Source organism: Dendrobates tinctorius, unplaced genomic scaffold (assembly GCF_039654945.1).
Source record: "Dendrobates tinctorius isolate UK_male_01 unplaced genomic scaffold, ASM3965494v1 ptg000093l, whole genome shotgun sequence".
NCBI classification, from domain to species: Eukaryota; Metazoa; Chordata; class Amphibia; order Anura; family Dendrobatidae; genus Dendrobates; species Dendrobates tinctorius.
The window spans coordinates 19,334,135-19,358,448 of NW_027361761.1; the positions used below are offsets into that span (position 1 = coordinate 19,334,135).

At 46.2% G+C, this 24,314-nt stretch overlaps 1 protein-coding gene across 3 annotated transcripts in view; it reads right to left on the bottom strand.

Moving 5' to 3' along the window:
• Positions 1–23,875, bottom strand: part of LOC141098596 (opsin-5-like) — a 105,090-nt gene extending 81,215 nt beyond the window's left edge. For all 3 annotated transcript variants that reach the window (XM_073586521.1, XM_073586520.1, XM_073586519.1), the window contains exon 1: positions 23,695–23,875. In XM_073586521.1, coding sequence (XP_073442622.1) covers positions 23,695–23,770 — 76 coding nt within the window. In that variant the 5' untranslated portion in view covers positions 23,771–23,875. The remainder of the gene's footprint in view (positions 1–23,694) is intronic.
• Between the last annotated feature and the right edge of the window lie 439 nt (positions 23,876–24,314).

Here is a 24,314-nt window from a genome sequence, read left to right on the forward strand (position 1 = left end):
TTCTTTCTCCCCCCTTCTTGGACCTGAACACTCCTCCACTTTTCCGTATCCCCGTTCTGTCAAGTTTCAAATCAGTAAATAACATCCTGTAAGAGGAGCATACTAAAAACAAACTCAGCACATAAAACATTTTTTTTTTTTAAACTAGAACTGTTCTCCAGAACCTGCACTACAGTGCACCGAACTCTCAACAGTCTACTTCACTACGCAGTGGCTAGTAGTGAGGGACCCCACAGCCGTGGAGCCCCGGGGATACTGAGGGTGTCCATTCAAGTCCTCTTCTTTTCCATGCCGGCCTCTCCTTGAGTGTGGAGCAGGTTCCACACTTCCTGCTCCCGGGCCTTCTTCTTCCTGATCACCACCGCTACCCACACGGAGGGAACAGCACGGGCCCTGGAGTCCGGTGGGCGGGACTCCGCTGAAAAAGACCGCAAGACAGAAACGGCTGAAGATTTCTGTGGCCCAGCAGCCGCTGGGGTCAGGTGGCAAATGGGGACAACCGGGTCCTCGGGGGCTGGAATCACAGGGCCCGCTAAGTCAGCCGCAGCCGACTCCAGCAGCGGCATAACCGCGGCCTCAGGACAGGCCGCATCCACTACTTCCAACGGAGCCGGAGTAACGGCCGATTTCAACGATGCAGCTGCTATTAGCAGGGAAAGCACAGACTCCGGGCGGGGTAGTTCGGGGACATGAGCGGGGTCCTCACTCAGCTCCGCATACACCACGGGGCCCGTGGTAACTAGGCCTTCCGGTGCGCAGGGGGCCGCGTGCTGCAGCAGAATGGTAGGGGCCGCTTGCGGAGGCACTGGTAGGGCCGGGGGTACTCTCACCTTTCCCGGCGCTGCGGCCTCCGTCCCATCATCACGCGGTTTCCCCCGCAGCCTCCGTTCCTTGCTCCACTGTCCCGCGGGTTTTTCCCCTAAACTCGGGGGCTCCGCTGAGAAGTCCTCTGCTGGTATTGGTGGCGGCCGTTCTCGCTGACTCCGCTCAGGCTCCGCTCCCCAGCTCAGCATCCCGCTGCTCTCCCGTGGCTCTGAGGGCGACTTCTGGCACAGCTCCATCCCCTGCCGCCACTGCCACTCTAGGCGGCCGATGCCCCGACACCTGCAGAGTCTCATACCGTCCGTTGGGCAGCACTCGAATGGCATCAGACAGCCGCAGCCAAGTTTTTCTTCTGTGCCACTCCCTCTGTGAGGTGAGGTGTCAGGGTCAGGGTCCAATATATGGAAGCGTCGATTTCCAGGCACATACTGCTTCCTTTTGGGGTACGCTGGAGGGGGTCCCAGTCCATTCAACACGTCTGCAAACACCCGGACCTCTCCTCTGCGCTGAAGCAACACCGCCATACTGCACAGTACCTGGTACCGCCCCGGATCCTCTGCTGGCCACACAGATCCGCCACAGCGCTTCCCATTTGTATTCCACAGGTAGGTCATTTGTAATCCACAGGTAATTGTAATTCAAACAGAGTAGTCCAAGTCCTTTTCCATTCTTTGAGGCAGGTCTGCCGCAGAAGATGGGGTATTAGCGGCGGCGATCCTGCCGACTACGCCAAATGTAGGGTCGGTGGGCCGAGCTGGGGGGGTGATCCCTATGCTTACCGCGCAAAGATGACACAGAGACAAGATGGAGGCAGGTACTGGGTGCAACAGGTCCAAGTTTATTTCTTTACTTGCCGTCCGCCTGACGGCCTCCGCAGCACACCGCACGTTTCTTCACTTATCGGCCCTCCGTTTCTAGAGCCGTTTACACACCGTACTTTTACAATAGGGACGTACATATGCGTACCGTCCCTCCTTCACTTGTTTGACGCTCCTGACAGGTCCGCCACTGTGGCCGCCCTAGGCCCAATAACCAACAGCGCTTTCACTGGTCAGTCGTCGTGTCAAATACGGTATATAGCACTCACTGCCTCGTCTCTTCTGCGGTATCTTCCTGTCAGGACCACCCCCTGACATTCTCTCTCCTCAGTCCCCCTGGTAAGATTCTCCTCAGAGCGCAAAGACTGTCACAGTCCTCCTGTCACCTGAGCTCCCCCTGGGGACTGGAACTTTCTGGAACCCTCCCTCAATATTTATAGCTCTCCCGGTTCCTTGAAACTGTCACTCTAACTGTCACTCCGCCCCCCATGACCAACGGTTTCTAAAGCCCTAAGCTGCTGTCACGTCCTTTGCTCACACTCCACCCTGCCATCTAATGGTCATCCCAAGGTACTGCACGTCACCTACACTTTCCTAGCTGTTTCCCACTATATTACTGACACCTACCTAAACTGTGCAAACCTATCTTTCACCATTCTGACACGTCCGTCCGTACGTCAGGTCACCTTCCCCACATAGCTCTGGCTGACGGGATGATGTGGGATATTAGGGATTGTAGTCCGGTAGCTCTGGCTGACGGGATGATGTGGGATATTAGGGGTAGTAGTCCGGTGGCTCTGGCTGATGGGATGATGTGGGATATTAGGGGTAGTAGTCCGGTGGCTCTGGCTGACGGGATGATGTGGGATATTAGGGGTAGTAGTCCGGTGGCTCTGGCTGACGGGATGATGTGGGATATTAGGGGTAGTAGTCCAATGGCTCTGGCTGACGGGATGATGTGGGATATTAGTGGTAGTAGTCCGGTAGCTCTGGTTGACGGGATGATGTGGGATATTAGTGGTAGTAGTCCGGTAGCTCTGGTTGACGGGATGATGTGGGATATTAGGGGTAGTAGTCCGGTGGCTCTGGCTGACGGGATGATGTGGGATATTAGGGGTAGTAGTCCAATGGCTCTGGCTGACGGGATGATGTGGGATATTAGGGGTAGTAGTCCGGTAGCTCTGGTTGACGGGATGATGTGGGATATTAGTGGTAGTAGTCCGGTAGCTCTGGTTGACGGGATGATGTGGGATATTAGGGGTAGTAGTCCGGTAGCTCTGGCTGATGGGATGATGTGGGATATTAGTGGTAGTAGTTCGATGGCTCTGGCTGAGGGGATGATGTGGGATATTAGGGGTAGTAGTCCGGTAGCTCTGGCTGATGGGATGATGTGGGATATTAGGCGTAGTAGTCCGGTGGCTCTGATGGGATGATGTGGGATATTAGGGGTAGTAGTCCGATGGCTCTGGCTGATGAGATGATGAGGGATATTAGGGGTAGTAGTCCGGTGGCTCTGGCTGAGGGGATGATGTGGGATATTAGGGGTAGTAGTCCGGTGGCTCTGACTGATGGGATGATGTGGGATATTAGGCGTAGTAGTCCGGTGGCTCTGATGGGATGATGTGGGATATTAGGGGTAGTAGTCCGATGGCTCTGGCTGATGAGATGATGAGGGATATTAGGGGTAGTAGTCCGGTGGCTCTGGCTGATGGGATGATGTGGGATATTAGTGGTAGTAGTCCGATGGCTCTGGTTGACGGGATGATGTGGGATATTAGGGGTTGTAGTCCGGTGGCTCTGGTTGACGGGATGTGGGATATTAGGGGTTGTAGTCAGGTAGCTCTGGTTGACGGGATGATGTGGGATATTAGGGGTAGTAGTCCAATGGCTCTGGCTGACGGGATGATGTGGGATATTAGTGGTAGTAGTCCGGTAGCTCTGGCTGACGGGATGATGTGGGATATTAGTGGTAGTAGTCCGGTAGCTCTGGTTGACGGGATGATGTGGGATATTAGTGGTAGTAGTCCGGTAGCTCTGGTTGACGGGATGATGTGGGATATTAGGGGTAGTAGTTCGATGGCTCTGGCTGAGGGGATGATGTGGGATATTAGGGGTAGTAGTCCGGTGGCTCTGACTGATGGGATGATGTGGGATATTAGGCGTAGTAGTCCGGTGGCTCTGATGGGATGATGTGGGATATTAGGGGTAGTAGTCCGATGGCTCTGGCTGATGAGATGATGAGGGATATTAGGGGTAGTAGTCCGGTGGCTCTGGCTGATGGGATGATGTGGGATATTAGTGGTAGTAGTCCGATGGCTCTGGTTGACGGGATGATGTGGGATATTAGGGGTTGTAGTCCGGTAGCTCTGGTTGACGGGATGATGTGGGATATTAGGGGTAGTAGTCCGATGGCTCTGGCTGACGGGATGATGTGGGATATTAGTGGTAGTAGTCCGGTAGCTCTGGCTGACGGGATGATGTGGGATATTAGTGGTAGTAGTCCGGTGGCTCTGGCTGATGGGATGATGTGGGATATTAGGGGAAGTAGTCCGATGGCTCTGGCTGACGAGATGATGAGGGATATTAGGGGTAGTAGTCTGGTGGCTCTGGCTGATGGGATGATGTGGGATATTAGTGACAGTAGTCTGATGGCTCTGGCTGATGGGATGATGTGGGATATTAGGGGTAGTAGTCCGGTAGCACTGGCTGACGGGACGATGTGGGATATTAGCGGTAGTAGTCCGGTAACTCTGGCTGATGGGATGATGTGGGATATTAGGGGTTGTAGTCCGGTGGCTCTGATGCGATGATGTGGGATATTAGGGGTAGTAGTCCGGTGGCTCTGGCTGACGGGATGATGTGGGATATTAGGGGTAGTAGTCCGGTGACTCTGACTGACGGGATGATGTGGGATATTAGGGGTAGTAGTCCGATGGTTCTGGCTGGTGGGATGATGTGGGATATTAGGAGTAGTAGTCCGGTGGCTCTGGCTGACGGGATGATGTGGGATATTAGTGATAGTAGTCCGATGGCTCTGGCTGATGGGATGATGTGTAATATTAGGGGTGGTAGTCCGGTGACTCTGGCTGACGGGATGATGTGGGATATTAGGGGTTGTAGTCCGGTGGCTCTGATGGGATGATGTGGGATAATAGGGGTAGTAGTCCGATGGCTCTGGCTGACGGGATGATGTGGGTTATTTGGGGTAGTAGTCCGGTGGCTCTGACGGGATGATGTGGGATATTAGTGATAGTAGTCCAATGGCTCTGGCTGATGGGATGATGTGGGATATTAGGGGTAGTATTCCGGTGACTCTGGCTGACGGGATGATGTGGGATATTAGGGGTTGTAGTCCGGTGGCTCTGATGGGATGCTGTGGGATATTAGGGGTAGTAGTCCGATGGCTCTGGCTGACGGGATGATGTGGGATATTAGGGGTTGTAGTCCGGTGGCTCTGATGGAATGATGTGGGATATTAGGGGTAGTAGTCCGATGGCTCTGGCTGACGGGACGATGTGGGATATTAGGGGTAGTAGTCCGGTAGCTCTGGCTGACGGGATGATGTGGGATATTAGGGGTAGTAGTCTGGTGACTCTGGCTGACGGGATGATGTGGGTTATTATGGGTTTTAGTCCAGCGGCTGTGATGGGACGATGTGGGATATTAGGGGTAGTAGTCGGGAAGCTGTGACAGGATGATGTTGGATATTAGGGGTAGTAGTCCAGTGGCTCTGACATGATGAGGTGGGATATTAGTGATAGTAGTCCGGTGGCTCTGGCTGACGGGATGATGTGGGATATTAGGGGTAGTAGTCCGGTAGCTCTGGCTGACGGGATGATGTGGGATATTAGGGGTAGTAGTCCGGTAGCTCTGGCTGACGGGATGATGTGGGATATTAGGGGTAGTAGTCTGGTGACTCTGGCTGACGGGATGATGTGGGTTATTTTGGGTTTTAGTCCAGCGGCTGTGATGGGATGATGTGGGATATTAGGGGTAGTCGTCCGGTGGCTCTGACGGGATGATGTTGGATATTAGGGGTAGTAGTCCGGTGGCTTTGACAGGATGATGTGTGATATTAGTGGTAGTAGTCTGGTGGCTCTGGCTGATGGGATGATGTGGGATATTAGGGGTAGTAGTCCGGTGACTCTGACTGACGGGATGATGTGGGATATTAGGGGTAGTAGTATGGTGGCTCTGGCTGACGGGATGATGTGGGATATTAGGCGTAGTAATCCGATGGCTCTGGCTGACGGGATGATGTGGGATATTAGGGGTAGTAGTCCTGTGGCTCTGGCTGACGGGATGATGTGGGATATTAGGGGTAGTAATCCGATGGCTCTGGCTGACGGGATGATGTGGGATATTAGGGGTAGTAGTCCGGTGGCTCTGGCTGATGGGATGATGTGGAATATTAGGGGTAGTAGTCCAATGGTTCTGGCTGATGGGATGATGTGTGATATTAGGGGTAGTAGTCCGGTGACTCTGGCTGACGGGATGATGTGGGATATTAGGGGTTGTAGTCCGGTGGCTCTGATGGGATGATGTGGGATATTAGGGGTAGTAGTCCGATGGCTCTGGCTGACGGGATGATGTGGGATATTAGGGGTAGTAGTCCGGTAGCTCTGGGTGACGGGATGATGTGGGATATTATAGTGAATGTGGCTATGCGGAGTGGGCGGTGCTCTACACTCAGCTTATATATATATATATATACTGTGTATATATATATATATATATATATATATATATATATATATACACATATATATATAATCATTATAATCTGTTATAACTAACCGTAGTTAGTTACTATGCCTGGGCAGCGCCGGGCTCTTCAGCTTGCTAAGAATAAGGTCATACTTTCTATGTCTTGTTCAATAGATGTCTGGTCTTAAAGGGGATGTGTGGTTTTAGAAACCCATTTGCAAATATTAAATAATTCCATTCTTAGTTACAGGAACTGGTCACAACCAGGGTCACCCTCTCTTTTAATGTGAATTGTGAGTGTAACTGTCACGTGCCCCATCCTGTGTGACACGGCCAGCAGGCCGGTAACTAATACAACAGGACACGGCACATGTAATTGTCTAGTGTGATGCGGCCCGCAGGCCGGTAACTAATACAACCAGACACAGGGGATAGGGAAACATTTACAGTGGTGGGCCCTGCGATAGGGAACGAGGGATGTGGAGACCTCCTGCACTCCCCTGAGTCAGTGTCCCTAACACTCCTAACGTTCCCTATACAGGCTCCTAACCTGTCGCCGATCACGAACCTGTCGCCCTAGCACACCCTACACCTATCCCTTGCTAGGGAGCTGGGTGGTGCAGGCACTGGCCCCATCGCTGCACTAACACCAACATAAGGAAAAGTGACAAACAGGGAAACACTTAGCTTTGCTCTGATGCACTTGCTCCAGGAAACAGAGTCCAACACCTGAGTGCATCTTCCTCCTACCGTGTCCAACACCTGCGTGCAGCTGTCCAGCAACGGAGTCCAGCACCTGAGTGCAGCTGTCCAGCAACAGAGTCCAGCACCTGAGTGCAGCTGTCCAGCAACGGAGTTAAGCACCTGAGTGCAGCTTCCAGCAAAAGAGTCCAGCAACTGAATGCAGCTCTACACCATAGCTGCCACTCCACCAAGTTTTGCAAGAATTCTTCACTGACACCATAGCTGCCACTCCACCATGCTTTCCACAAACTCCTCGCTGACACCACAGCTGCCACTCCAGGACTCTGACCGAGCTGTCCTGGACTCTCCTCAGCTCTTTACTTCACCAAGCATGGTTGGAAAAGCCCAAACAATATCACCAACACTGATTGCAACACCTGAGACTCTTTTATAGCAGAGCCAGCAATCACACCTGCTTTAATCACATGCACTAAACTAAAAAAAAAATAGAGTGCAATGACGCTCACCATCACCGGGGCAAACTAGAGCTGAAAACACCAGTGCAATGAACATAATGGCCACCGGGGCAAAAACCAACTCCGATCACACAGCTCAAGGAAAAAAAAGGTTACTTTGTGCATTTATCTGTCAGATCCAACCTGGATCATGACAGTAACTTTATGCAATGTTCCATAAATGTATCTATGGTCTGATGCTCCACCAGTAATTATGGTGTTAAAAAGGGACACCCCAGTAAAGAATGTATTCATGGGTTATGGCGAAGGTAGAGAATAGAGAGTAGAGTAAGGCAGAGGTTATCCTTGATGGTGGTCCACTCCTTACCCCCTGCACAGTGTCTAAGATTTTCCTTTACCCTCAAAATGTTGGACGTAATCGAATGTAGCTCTTGTCTTGGACTTTTATTCCACATCTAAGTAGTTAGAAGGTTCAGGTTGGAACTTCAGTCGCTTCATCCACCTCGAGCCTGTGATCACAAGGTGCCATAAAGTGCTAATTTACCAGGAGGTCGAACAATAGTGTAGATGTTTGCCCTCTTAGGGTTCCCAAAAAGTGCTCTAGTAGTGATCAGCACAACATTGAAAATGTAACAAAACATTATGAACTTGTGTTATTTCCCTTCCAGAAATAGTTAAGAAAATAAAGCTAGATGTAACCTAAACTAAAGAAAATGATGTTGCTCTCCAGAATAATTCTTTAGGTGTCCCACTCATGCACAATGCAAGGAACCTGTCGACTCGTAGCTGAAGCCAGAAAGAAGAAGGAATCATCCAGGATCCTGGGAAACTCCAAAACACAATACAGCAAATGTGTGAGTAAAAATTCCTTATTTATTGGTTAAAATAGGACAATAAGAAATCAAGGAATACAGTGACATATTCAGCAAAAGTTAAAACCTACGAGTTTTGAACAATTAAGTTCTTAATCATGGGAGGAGAAGAAGTATGATTAAGACCTATATTGCCCGAAACGCGTCGGTTTCAATTTTTGCTGAATATATCACCGTCATTTGTTATTGTCCAATTTTAACCAATAAATAAGAAATTTTTACTCAGACTTGCACTGGATGGTGTTTTGGAGCCTTCCGAGATCCTGGATCCTGGATACATCTTCTTAGATGTAGCCTAATCTGGTACCTAGATACAACTCATTTTGCAGTAAAACAAATCCCTATAAAGCTACATAGATAAAGAAAAATAAAAATGTATGGGTTTTGACATGCATTTATAAAAAAAACTTGATTCGTAAGGTCCAAACAGTCTTGGTGGTGAAGGGTCTTCTCTGCGTGAGTTCAGTTCTAGTAATTGGTCGATTTTTCTGTTAATCACATTTTCTGAACTGTGATATTGCCATCAGTATTTTTCCTCAATCCGAGACGCCCCAGTATTATAGCTGGTGGTTCACATGGCAGTTTACACTGCTTTGTTACATTCCTTATACATTTCTTCTTATGGTAGCTATTACTTTGGAATTCGAATATAGAAGCGTCGTAAAAAGTCTAAGTTATAAATCCGTAATATGGTTACAATTACTGTGTTATTAAAGCGATTGTCTGGTTTAGAAGTAAAAAAATGCATTTTAAACACCGTATTTGGAAATTCTGAGTTTAAACAGGGGGTGGCCGCTGACCTGAATCCTCTTCTATCTGCTGGAATGGCTATAAAAATCCTCTCTCACTCTCGAGGACTTATCTTCTCTGTGCATCGCATAAAGAGTCTATTAATTTTATCTGAAACTGTGTTATATCTTTACATTTCCTTTGGTGGCGCTGTAGACAGATTGAACACTTGGGTTTTCAGACTGATTTAAGTCAAAACAATAAGAGAAGTAATTGACTTATTGAGTGGTTTTTCCTAACAAAAAAAAGGTATTGTTTAATACTTTTGTGTGTCACGTGGGAAAAAAATGTTGGCGACAAAACCATAGTCACAACAAATATTAAAAACTGCTGATCATTTCTTAATTTATTTTGAGAGCTCATGATGTTAAATTTGAAATTTGGTCCTAATTTCAGGCAGTTCTCGAGAGGATGCGCCCCTCAGTAATACATGGATGTAAGATCTGTGATCTCGACTCACCTGGTGAGGTTGATTCTCTAAGGCTGAGCAACGTGAGCAGCACAATATCATATCATTGTATTTCCTATGACTGTTGCATCTTTGTACTTCCAGGTTACCCACAATTGTTGGCATTTTCTCACCCACCGGGCTCTTCTATGCTTCTGTATGTCTTGGAATTTTTAATTTTATATGTGTTTTTGTATTTAATAAAATTAATATATAGAATTCATTTACCTTTTGTCCTAGCACAATTGTCTTTTTGTCGGTTTTGCTATTGTAATTAGTGCATTGTGAGACACATAACCCCTATTGGGATCTATATGCCTTTGATTCAGTAGGGAGAAGGCCCAGGAGCGGGAATCACCCCAAGAAGGGAGACCACAATCCCCACTCATTGTTCCTCACTCCCTAAGGAACGAGAGGGTGGAGCCTGAAATATAATTTACAGGCTTCCCTGGAAACCATAAATGTATCTCTCCCACCAGAGAATCTGGCGGGGAGAGATATTTTGGGTTCCGGTTGAGCCTGGGCATGAGAAGAGACCAGGAACCCAGACATAAATTGAAGCTGCTGCACCACCTCTGAGCGCAACTCAGAACCTCATCCAAGAAGGTCTGAATCAGGAGTGCAAAAGTTTCAGCTTGAGCCATAGGGACTCAGCAAAACGGTGTTGGTCAGTTATAATGTCACGAACGGTCACGAGTATGTCCGGCAGACGACACAACATATACATACAATCTAATAAAGCTCAAAATGTGTATGTATGTGTGTATGTATGTATGTGTGTGTGTGTATGTGTGTATGTCCAGGATAGGCATCCGCACCGTCGCAGCTACAGCCACAAAATTTGGCACAGTCACACGTCTGGACCCCGAGAGCATCCTAAGCTATGTTGTGAGGTGAAATTTTAACCTCGCACGTTCCAATTCACCAAACAATTTTGCCCCTATCTACATACTGGGGGAAAAAGTGTGTGCGCGTCAAGCCCCGCCCCTCATTATGATGTCACAATGCCCCTATTTGCATACTGGGGAAGCAGTGTCTGCGTGTCAAGCCCCGCCCCTCATTATGATGTCACAATGGTTGCCATGGTGACACTGATGTCATCAAAGGTTGCAAGCCCTGCCACCGCTCATTATGATGTCATAATGGTTGACTATGGATTGGAAGATGTGTGATGAGTATATGGGCACCGGACTATGGGATGGAGGATATGTATGACAGGTATATGGGCACGGGACTATGGGATGGAGGATATGTATATGGGCACGGGACTATGGGATGGCGGATATGTATATGGGCACGGGACTATGGGATGGAGGATGTGTGATGGGTATATGGGCACTGGACTATGGGATGGAGCATATGTTTGACGGGTATATGGGCACGGGACTATGGGATAGCAGATATGTATATGGGCACGGGACTATGGGATGGAGGATGTGTGATGGGTATATGGGCACTGGACTATGGGATGGAGGATATGTATGATGGGTATATGGGCATGGGACTATGAGATGGCGGATATGTATGATGGGCATATGGGCACGGGACTATGGGATAGAGGATATGTATGATGGGTATATGGGCATGGGACTATGAGATGAAGGATGTGTGATGGGTATATGGGCACTCGACTATGAGATGGCGAATATGTATGATGGGTATATGGGCATGGGACTATGGGATGGAGGATATGTATGATGGGTATATGGGCATGGGACTATGGGATGGAGGATATGTATGATGGGTATATGGGCATGGGACTATGAGATGAAGGATGTGTGATGGGTATATGGGCACTCGACTATGGGATGGCGAATATGTATGATGGGTATATGGGCATGGGACTATGGGATGGAGGATATGTATGATGGGTATATGGGCATGGGACTATGGGATGGAGGATATGTATGATGGGCATATGGGCATGGGACTATGGGATGGAGGATATGTATGATGGGTATATGGGCATGGGACTATGGGATGGAGGATATGTATGATGGGTATATGGGCATGGGACTATGAGATGAAGGATGTGTGATGGGTATATGGGCACTCGACTATGAGATGGCGAATATGTATGATGGGTATATGGGCATGGGACTATGGGATGGAGGATATGTATGATGGGTATATGGGCATGGGACTATGGGATGGAGGATATGTATGATGGGCATATGGGCACGGGACTATGGGATGGAGGATGTGTGATGGGTATATGGGCACTCGACTATGGGATGGCAAATATGATGGGTATATGGGCTTGCGACTATGAGATGAGAATATGTATGATCGGTATATGGGCATGGGACTATGGGATGGAGAATATGTATGATGGGTATATGGGCATGGGACTATGGGATGGAGGATGTGTGATGGGTATATGGGCACTCGACTATGGGATGGAGGATATGTGTGATGGCTCTATGGGCACGGGACTATGGGATGGAGGATAATTATAATTTTCTATAACTAAACACAGTTAGTTACCATGCCCGGGCAGCGCCGGGCTCTTCAGCTAGTCTATCTATATATATAAAGCTGAATGTATGTGTGTATCACCAACCAATCACAAAGCATCTTTCATTTCACCAGAGCTGTTTAAAAGAAGCTGAGCTGTGATTGGTTGCTTTGAGCAACAGTTTTCCTTGCAACCAATCACTAAGCATCTTTCATTTCACCAGAGCTGTTTAAAAGAAGCTTAGCTGTGATTGGTTGCTATTGTGATGGTCAACGTGTGACTGGACACACCGCCTCCAGCAGGGCAAACTTCTATGGCACACGTGACCCTGGATACACCGCCTCCAGTAGGGCGAATTTAAATAATATTACGTGCAGCCGGATACACCGCCTCCAGCAGGCGAATTTCAGTATTACACGTATAATTGGATACACCGCCTCCAGCAGGGTAAATTTAAATAATAAAGGGAAACACCAGGGAAACTGATACAATGGGGGGGCCCTGCGATAGGGAACGGGGACGTGGAGACCTCCTGCACTACCCTGAGCCAGTCTCTACACTCCTAACAGTCCCTATACAGGCTCCGCACCTGTCGCCAAGCTGGAACCTAAGAACCCTAGCTCGCCCTGCACCTAACCCTTTATAATGAAATGGACGGTGCAGAAACTAATCCCACCACTGCACTGAAACACATAAAAGGAAAGTTACAAAACAGGGGTAACACCACTTAGTTTGCTCTGTTGCTCTTGCTCCCAGCAATAGAGTCCACTACCAGAATGCAGATTTCCTCCAGAATCGCTGTTATTTCTCCAAGCTTTGTCAGAGCTGCAAGAAACACCTCTCTGTAATTCCTTCCTTCACCAGACTTTACACCAGAGCTTTCCTGAGCTGCAAGGAACTCCTCTCTGTAGTTCCTTCCTCCACCAGACTTGGTTGGAAATGAGCAATATCACCAACACTGATTGCAACACCTGACACTCTTTTATAGCAGAGCCAGAGCAATCACACCTACTTTATAATCACATGCACTAAACTAAAGTAACTAGAGTGCAATGACCCTAACGGCTACCGGGGCAAAACTAGAACTGAAACCACCACAGGCAATGACCCTAATGGCCACCAGGGGCAAAACTATCTTTAAGCACACAGCTTAAGGAAAAAAAAGGTTACTAGTGCATTTATCTGTCATAATCCAACCTGGATCATGACAGTTATGAGCAACAGTTTTCCCACTCCACGACAACACCTCAGCAGACAGTGACCGGGTGGGAGAAATCTAGCATCCCCGGTACCATAAGCTCCCAGCCATTGTCTGCCCCCCAGAAAGGAGCATAGAGCACATGACAGAAATGAATCCCCCCTCCTGTGCCCATATACCCATCAAACATCCTCCATCCCATAGGCACAACTTCCCTCTTAAAGGGATCTCCGGTATGGAAGTTAGGGCAATTCCACTCAGCTCTCTGATTCTGACCGCAGGCCCCTCTTAAAGGGATCCCCAGTATGGAAGTGAGGGCAAATCCATTCTGTGCTTTGGTACTGACCCCAGCCCTCTCTTAAAGGGATCTCCGGTATGGAAGTTAGGGTAAATCCCTCAGCGCTCTGATTCTGACCCCAGGCTTCTATTAAAGGGATCATTGGTATGGAAGTCAGGGCAAATCCATCCAGCACTTTGGTTCTGACCCCAGGCCTCTCTTAAAAGGATCCCTGGTATTAAAGTCAGGGCAATTGCTTTCAAATGCTCTGGTACTGACCCCAGGCGCTCTTAAAGGGATCATTGGTATGCAAGTCAGGGCAAATCCTCTCAGCACTCTGGTTCTGACCCCAGGCCTCTCTTAAAGGGATCATTGGAGTGGAAGTTAAGGCAATTCCATTCAGCGCTCTGGTTCTGACCCCAGACCCCTCTTAAAGGCATCGCTGGTATGGAAGTTAGGGTAAATCTCTCAGCACTCTGATTCTCACCCCAGGCTTTTAATAAAGGGATCATTGGTATGGAAGTCAGGGCAAATCTACTCAGTGCTCTGGTTCTGACGCCAGGCCTCTCTTAAAGGGATCTCCGGTATGGAAGTTAGGACCATTCCAATCAACGCTCTGGTTCTGACCCCAGGCTGATGGGATGATGTGGGATATTAGGGGTAGTAGCCCGGTGGCTCTGGCTGATGGGACGATGTGGGATATTAGTGGTAGGAGACCCGGTGGCTCTGGCTGACGGGATGATGTGGGATATTAGTAGTCTGGTGGCTCTGACTGACGGGATGATGTAGGATATTAGGGGTAGTAGTCCGGTGGCTCTGGCTGACGGGATGATGTGGGATATTAGTGGCAGTTGTCCGGTGGCTCTGGCTGATGGGATGATGTGGGATATTAGGGGTAGTAGTCCGGTGGCTCTGGCTGACGGGATGATGTGGGATATTAGTGGTAGTTGTCCGGTGGCTCTGGCTGATGGGATGATGTGGGATATTAGGGGTAGTAGCCTAGTGGCTCTGGCTGATGGGATGATGTGGGATATTAGGGGTAGTAGTCCGGTGGCTCTGGCTGATGGGATGATGTGGGATATTAGGGGTAGTAGTCCGGTGGCTCTGGCTGACGGGATGATGTGGGATATTAGGGGTAGTAGCCCGGTGGCTCTGGCTGATGGGACGATGTGGGATATTAGTGGTAGGAGACCCGGTGGCTCTGGCTGACGGGATGATGTGGGATATTAGTAGTCTGGTGGCTCTGACTGACGGGATGATGTAGGGTATTTGGGGTAGTAGTCCGGTGGCTCTGGCTGACGGGATGATGTGGGATATTAGTGGTAGTTGTCCGGTGGCTCTGGCTGATGGGATGATGTGGGATATTAGGGGTAGTAGTCCGGTGGCTCTGGCTGACGGGATGATTGTGGGATATTAGTGGTAGTTGTCCGGTGGCTCTGGCTGATGGGATGATGTGGGATATTAGGGGTAGTAGTCTAGTGGCTCTGGCTGATGGGATGATGTGGGATATTAGGGGTAGTAGTCCGGTGGCTCTGGCTGATGGGATGATGTGGGATATTATTGGTAGTTGTCCGGTGGCTCTGGCTGATGGGATGATGTGGGATATTAGGGGTAGTAGTCTAGTGGCTCTGGCTGATGGGATGATGTGGGATATTAGGGGTAGTAGTCCGGTGGCTCTGGCTGATGGGATGATGTGGGATATTAGTGGTAGTTGTCCGGTGGCTCTGGCTGATGGGATGATGTGGGAGGGGTAGTAGTCCGGTGGCTTTGGCTGACGGGATGATGTGGGATATTAGGGGGAGTAGTCCGGTAGCTCTGGCTGATGGGATGATGTGGGATATTAGGGGTAGTAGTCTGGTGGCTCTGGCTGATGGGATGATGTGGGATATTAGGGGTAGTAGTCTAGTGGCTCTGGCTGATGGGATGATGGGGGATATTAGGGGTAGTAGTCTAGTGGCTCTGGCTGACGGGATGATGTGGGATATTAGTGGTAGTTGTCCGGTGGCTCTGGCTGATGGAATGATGTGGGATATTAGGGGGAGTAGTCCGGTAGCTCTGGCTGACGGGATGATGTGGGATATTATAGTGAATGTGGCTATGCGGAGTGGGCGGGGCTCTACACTCAGCTTTACATATATAGATATAATCATTATAATTTGTTATAACTAACCATAGTTAGTTACTATGCCCGGGCAGCGCCGGGCTCTTCAGCTAGTACAATGATAAAGAAAGAGGAAGGCCCCAACGGTATGGAAAGGGGGATGAGACACCTCCTGACGCCAACCTGTGCGTAAACTAAAAAAAACTTGGCACTCGATTTGTGAAAAATAAACAGTTCCTTTCTTTTTATTGTACATCTAGACAAAAATTATTTGAACGTTTTCGGTCCATCACAGGACCTTCATCAGAACATTCTTTAACGAACACTAGAGATAGAAGCCTTGAGCATATATCCATACGTTAGTGGGCTAAATCTCCAAGGAGGATATTCTTTTGTGCTGGATGTGTTAGGGCATATAGGATGAAAACAATGCGTCTGAATTGATGTATCCCGATATGACAGGTAGGTACTGGACACTGTGGGGCAGAGAGGACTGCAGAGGGATAGTCAGCACGTCTGTGAAAAGGCAAAGGGCTTGCAGTAGGATAGCGCTAGATGCCCAGGTCCATGGTGGTGATACATGCCGCCGACCAGGAAAAGACGCATCACATTGAGATACATTCATTCAGACGCATTGTTTTTCATTCTATACGCCCTGACGCATCAGGGGCAGGCCCAGGGGAGACTATCCCCACTACGGCTGGTACCAAGGGACAATCAGTAGGAAACACAAGCGGAGGAGGCAGAGCGGGGTCTTATTGAGGCAGGAAGAAAAGACCGGAGACCACAGGGAAGAGCCTCAGTCGGTACAGAGGGATAGGCAGAGGCAGACTACATAGGAGGTGAATGGTGACGCAGCTGGAGGCAGGCGAAGGCTGGAGCAAGCGAACACTAAAAGAGAAAACAAAAGCAGCATGGTGAGGGCACAGGAGAAAGTAGCGCTGGAGCGCAACAAAGAGGTACAGAAGCGCAGGGAGAACAGGGACCTGAATCACTGACACAAATGATAATCAGGCGTAGCCTGCAGGAAGAGGCTGCATTATATAGCTGGAGCGCACCGCAGGACTTCCGGGTCGGGGTCCTCCTGGAACATAGAAATCTAAGATGCGCGCGGTCGCAGCCTCAGCTGCTTGATGTGTGCGTGCGCACATGACGGGACCCTGGAGAAGGCTGCGAGACCAGAAGCAAGGGTAGCGAGTGGCACGCACCCACTTCGGAGGTCCGCCGGGACGCCGTGGACAGGTATGACGGGGTGCAGGGGGAAGCGGTGTGACAACAAAAAGTAAAACTCATATATTATATAGAGTCATTATAAACAGAGTGATCTATTTCACGTGTTTATTTCTGTTAATGTTGATGATTATGGCTTACAGCCAATGAAAACCCAAAAGTCATTATCTCAAGAAATTAGAATACTTTATAACACCAGATTGAAAAATGATTGTAAAATCCGAAATATTGGCCTACCTAAATGTATGTTCTGTAAATGCTCTAAATACTTGGTCAGTGCTCCTTTTGCATCAATTTCTGCATCAATGCGGCGTGGCATGGAGGCGATCAGCCTGTGGCACTGCTGAGGTGTTATGGAAGCCCAGGTTGCTTTGATAGCAGCCTTCAGCTTGTCTGCATTGTTGGGTCTGGTGTCTCTCATCTTCCTCTTGACAATACCCCATAGATTCTCTATGGGTTTAAGGTCAGGCAAGTTTGCTGGCCAATCAAGCAAAGTGACACTGTTGTTTGTAAACCAGGTATTGGCACTTTTGGCAGTGTGGACAGGTGCCAAGTCCTGCTGGAGAATGACATTTCCATCTCCAAAAATCTTGTCGGCAGAGGGAAGCATGAAGTGCTCTAAAATTTCCTGGTAGACAGCTAAACTGACTTTTGTCTTGATAAAACACAGTGGACCTACACCAGCAGATGACATGGCTCCCCAAACCATCACTGATTGTGGACACTTCACACTAGACCTCCAGCAGCTTGGATTGTGGCCTCTCCACTCTTCTTCCAGACCCTGGGACCTTGATTTCCAAATGAAATGCAAAATTTACTTTCATCTGAAAACAACACCTTGGACCACTGACAACAGTCCAGTTCTTTTTCTCCTTGGCCCAGGTAAGACGCTTCTGGCATTGTCTATTGGTCATGAGTGGCTGACACAAGGAATGTGACACTTGTAGCCCATGTCCTGGATACGTCTGTGTGTGGTGGCTGTTAAAGCAATGACTCCAGCAGCAGTCCACTCCTTGTGAATCTCCCCAAATTTTTGAATGGCTTTTTCATAACAATCCTTTCAAGGCTGCAGTTATCCCGGTTGCTTGTGCACCTTTTTCTACCACACTTTTCCCTTCCACTCAACTTTCCATTAGTATGCTTGGATACAGCACTCTGTGAACAGACAGCTTCATTAGCATTGACCTTTTGTGGCTTACCCTCCTTGTGGAGTGTGTCAGTGACTGCCTTCCGGACATCTGTCAGGTCAGCAGTCTTCCCCATGATTGTGGAGTCTACTGGAACAGACTAAGGGACCTTTTTAATCGTTTAGGAATCCTTTGCAGGTGTTTTTTTGTTTATTCTAATTTCCTGAGATAATGACTTGGATTTTCATTGGCTGTAAGCCATAATCATCAACATTAACAGAAATAAACACGTGAAATAGATCACTCTGTGGGTACTGACTCTATAGAATATATGAGTTCACTTTTTGTATTGAAAAACTGAAATAAATTAACTTTTTGATGAGTAGCACCTGTATATTATTAAAAAGGAAAACATAAAAAAGCATGCGTATTGATCTTAGGCTTTACGCTCAAGTTTGTATTATAGATCCTGCATCTCTATCCGTGCTCTTTGCTGTGATATACAGTAATATGTCATTTTAGCAGGATCCATTAATTCATCCTGCTGATGGTTTCCAGGCAGCAATAGAAAAAAAAATGGAAAAATATATCAAAGCTGCAAAACTACTTGGATTATCAGGTAGTCATAGGAGTTACTGGATTATCAGTACTTCATCGGTGAGTCTAGGGACTGTGATATTCATTCCTTTGATTTTCGCTTTGCAAGCAGATGACAGGAGGCAAGAACTGTACTGCAGCACTGAGATAAATGGAAAGTGGCATTACCGGATGATCCGTGCGCACTCAGCCTTGAGAGCCGCGTTCTCAGGAGGCTTCAGTGTCATCATCCTGTGCCCTCATTACAGCTAATTTTATTTAATTTCCTTGTCATAAACTTCAAATTCTTCTCTGCTAATGTGGCATACACGGGTACTCCTAGTGAGATGGTAACAATGAGAATGGGAAGCAGCCCTGCACTATGATCGAGTTCATTGCTTCGTGCACAAAGCCTGTGGAACAGGAGTGATGGAGCACGCCAAGGTCCAGTATGTGCTCAAATTTGTGACTTTTCCTAACTCTTGCCACTTTTCAAAAGTGGCGAGAAAAGTAGGAAGAGAGCAAGGTCACCTGTAGACTTTTCATCAGAAATTGGTTCAAATTGTAGTGCAATTATACGCCTTCTCATAACTGCAGTATAGTTCCGTTTCTGGTGCAAAACATCCTAAATTTATTTGGCTGTGTCCACGTAATCTAGCAGTTCTAGTAAATTTCCCCTGATGAAGCGTAAGTGAGTGCGAAACGGCTGTTACCTAATCCCGTATCATGTAATTTTTTAATAGTGGTGAGAAAACTGGGAAGCGGGCTTGGTCAACAGTAGACTTTTCCTCCTAAATGGGGGCATATTGTAGTGCAAATATATTCCTTTTCATAGCTGGAGTAGAGCTCTGTTTCTGGTGCAAAACATCACATTTATTTGGAGGTGTACAAGTATTCCAGTACATGACTAGAATATGGAACCGGCAGATCTAGTAAATCACTCCTGATGAAGCGTAAGTGAAGGCGAAACACCATATAACCCTCCTCTGCACTTAATTTGGAAATAAATCAAAGGGGTTTTTTATGCAGCATGGTGTGCACCGTAATTTCTTCACTCATATTATTAAATTTGCCCTGATGTCTAAATGATGGATTTGTAGCGAAAGATGTCAGAGAAGTGGGAAAAATTAGATGTTAGGTGTGGATATAAAGGAGATTAGACTTGTTCTTTTTTTTAATGGTTTTTAAAGGAAACAGCGCCAATCTTGTTTATTGGCAGTGCCTGGGATTAGAGCGCTAGTATACACTTGAATGGAGCTGAGTTGAAATACCAGTCATATCCTGCATACAAATGTGGCGCTGTTTCTAGAAAACAGAGTAAATATTTCAATGTCATCTCACTCAACTCTAATTTAAAAGGGAATTACGATTTCAAAATATTGTACCGTGAGATAAGACTGGTAGTGAAATCTGTAAGGATGTTTTTCTAGTCGTATAGACTATGCTACACAAACCCATTAATTTCTATGGACTCAGTCAACTCTCTCAATTGTATGGGGACCACCCAAATGGACCCCAACAGATGATGGTTCAAAGCCAGAAGAATCCGCCATTTTGAATTCAAAAGCCCAATATTTTTGTTCCAAGGGGTGAAGAGAGGCTCTCAGAGGTGTCTGACCACCACTTATTCCACTTACACAGTTGAAAACACATGAACACTCAGCCGAACTGAGCGTGAATGAGTGTGGGCTACTCAGGAGAGATAGCTGTATGGATGATAGTTGTCTAAGGTGTATTTCCTCTATGCTTTTCCCCTGAAGCTGACATGTTCTTATAAAGTTCCCATTTAAAGGCCATATGAACTTTAATTATTACATATAGAAGTAGTGGTCTGGCTGCATAGGTGCTTGTCCCCCAATAAAAATGATACCTTTTTTGTAGAGATCCGATGTGCCAGTCATGAGAAATCTAGTGTAGAAGACATGTGTAAAACAGACAGGAAGTGCTCTGGGGGCGTGTCAGTGCACTTTGACTGCTTCTTCCAAATTCAGTGACACGCCCCCAGAGCACTTCCTGACATTTTTTAACATGTCTTCTACACTAGATATCTCATGATTGGCACACTGGATCTCTGCACAAAAGGTAGCATTGTTATCGGGGGAAAAGTGTCTATAAAACAATACTCCTACTTCTATATGTAAAAATGTGCTGACAGACTCCTTTAAGTAAAATCTTGCATGTATTTTCTATTATTTATGGATACAGAACATACTACGACATTGAAAGCATGTTGGCTAAAGAGCTTGCAATCTAACACTAAGGCTGGAGTCACACACAACCATTAAAAAATCGGTCCCATTTTAACGGTACGAAATCGCACAAAGAATTCTTGGCCAGATATCCGTCTGTCATCCCATTTTCCGGCAAGGAACCAATTTTAATTGCATCTAAGCATCAAATTGACATCCAATGCCAATGCCTGATGCCCTATCCTGTAGACCTGGAGAAGTTGTGTGATTTAATCGCAAGTCACACGTTTGGTGCGTTTTCCATGCGTTTTTTTATCGCATCCATAGACTTGCATTGGGGAATCCGATCCGAAAATCGGTGACAATCGCAGCATGCTGCGATTGTCTCGGTCCGAGGATCGGATGCGATAAAAAATCGCATGTTGTGAGCTGCCCCATAGAATAACATGGGTTCGAATGCAATGCGATTTTTTATCCCATTGCACTCGACCGTTGTAATCGCTAGTGTGACCCCCGGCCTAAGACATTCCTCAGGTGGCAGTACAGATCACATGGGGGGGCAGGTATTTAAAGGAACGATAGCCAATGGAAAATGGCTATTAATTAAAACAACATGGCAACAGTAGAAAGAAAGTACATGGAGTAAAAACAAAGTATAAATTTAAAAAAAATTTTGGGACATAATACGTACAATAAACAATCCATATTAATCGAAACAGTAAAAAAAACAAAGTACATGGAGTAAAAACAAAGTATAAAATAAAAAACTTTTTTGGACATAACACGTACAATAAACAAAACATATTAATCGAAAACAGTAAAAATAAGCTAAAATATATTAAAAGCAGCAAGGTGGGTAAAAAAAGGGGAATGTCAGAAGGGTTTCTCAATTGTGAGATTTAACCCCTCTGGTGCTAGTGTCCCTAATTTAAAAATCCAATAACTTTCCCTCCTGATTGGACTCTCATAGCGGTTAGTGACGTCATCTCTAATATGTTCTAGAATTATAAGTTTCAGCGCACTGGGATCCTTATTGTGTGTAAGCAAAAAACGTTTGGATACGCTGTGCAGCAGGTACCCGGTTTTTTATATTTCGGCGGTGTTTATTCGTTCTATTATGCATTGATTGAATAGTTCTGCCCACATATTGCAGCCCACAGTCACATTCAACTAAGTAGATGACATAATTTGGATGACAGTTGACGTGGCTATTGCTTTTAAAAGATGAACCCGTAGTGTGAGATTTAAAATGTTGCACCCCATTCAGAATGGATGCGCAACAGAGGCATTTGGGGGTTCTGCAGGCAAAACAGCCTGGATTAGGAGAACCATATGTGGCTGGTAGAGATGGAAGTCTGATAAATGTGTTACTTGGAGCCTTAAAAAGTTACGGCCCTTTATACGAATATTCGTCATGACTTGGGGTTAGAAGCAATCCAACATTTTCATTTTATACTTTGTTTTTTACTCCATGTACTTTGCTTCTACTGTTGCCATGTTGTTTTAATTAATAGCCATTTCCCATGTGATCTGTACTGCCACCTGAGGAACACAGATTAGTCTGTTGAAACGCGTTGTGGATATATAATAAAGAAGACTTTCAACCACTTTCTCCGATTTTTTGCGCTCCTTTCTAACCGGGTTTTTTACTCAGAACATACATGTCTGATAGACACAGGCTTCCAGAGAAGAACCTCATCCCCCAGACAGGAGAAAGAAGAAGCAACAAGTCACAAGCGGAAGAGAGAAGACGACACTTTAGTGGTGAGGGAGTCACAGAGAGCAAATTGTGTCTCTGCCTCTATTAGAGCTCATGGAGGTCACAGAAGAGGACAGCTGGCCACCATTACCGGACCATTAGGGGCTACCACTCAGCTCTTCATACACTGACTGTCAATCCGAATGATAGCTAACAGGATAGAGATCTGTATATCAAGATCATAAACAGACTGAGATGAGATAGAAAGGAGAAACAAATAGATTATGGATGGATAGATATGAGGAAGAAAGAGGAAAGAAAGAAAAAAAGAAAGAAAGAAAGAAAATGGAGATTCGATAGAAACGATAAATTAATAGATGATAGATAATAGATCATAGATAGATAGATGATAGATAATAGATAGATAATAGATAGAAAGATAGATAGATGATAGATAGATGATAGATAGATAATACATAATAGATAGAAGATAGAAAGATAGACAGATAATACATAATAGATACATAGAAGATAGATAGAAAGATAGATAGATAATAGATAGATAAATGATAGATAATAGATAGATAGAAGATAGAAAGATAGATAGATAATAGATAGATAGAAAGATAGATAGACAATAGATAGATACATAATAGATAGATAGATAGACAATAGATAGATAAATAATAGATAGATAGATAGATAGATAATAGCTATATAATAGATAGATAGATAATATATAGATAGATAATAGATAAATGATATATATGTAATAAATAGATAGATAGATAATAGCTAGATGATAGATAGATAGATAGAATATAGATAGATAATAGATAGATGATAGATACTGTAGATAGATAGATAAATAGATAGATAGATAGATAACAGAGAGAGATACAGTAAATAAAATATATACATGATAGATAAATAGATCTTTTTATTCTAAATTGTAGTGTAATCAGAATGGAATTATTTTATATTATGATTTTATTGTTTTCATTATTGCTGAGTATTATTATAATTACTATTTTATTACATGTGATGTTTACATTATTACACTTGCGACCACTAATGTTATCTTCCATATCACTGTTCAAATCATTTTTACTATTATTACTATTATTCTAGTGACAGTATTTATAACAAAGTGTAAACTATAATGGAAACTGCAGTCACATAACTGATAATATAAACCATGCAGCCTTGCTCCTCTAACTTACCTACAATCAGTAGGAAGGTGCCAGCCCCATAATCCACCAGTGGATGTAAGGTAGAAGCAAACTTGTCCTCCATCATCCCAGCTGCAGGAGGGAACTTTAAGCCATTTGCCGTGGGGAAATCTCCATCCTGCTGATGTCTGTGAGCTCAGAGACTGAAGAGATGAGGGATGTGCAGAGCTGGAGATCTGATTGCAAGAAGGAGTCCACTCCAGGAGAGGGGGAGAGCAGAGAATGAGGGGCTGCTCCACACTGCAGGAATGTCCAATCACAGCATACCCAGAGTGGCAGTACAACACCCCCAGTGTGGAACTACAACACACCCAGTGTGACACTACAACACCCCCAGTGTGGAACTACAACACACCCATACCTCCCAAGTTTTGAAGAAGGGAAAGAGAGACAAAGGCAAATTTTAGGCCATGCACCCAACCACACCCATTTCACATCTCGTCACACCCATGTCCACACCCAACGGCACCCATTTAGCACTGCTGATCACACTGACTGATACTGTGAGCACACTGACTGGTACTGAGGAAAAGAAAGAAAGAACAGAGAAAAAAAGAAAGGAGAGCAAGAGAGAGAAAGAAAGAACAGAGAGAGAAAGGGAATGGAAGAAC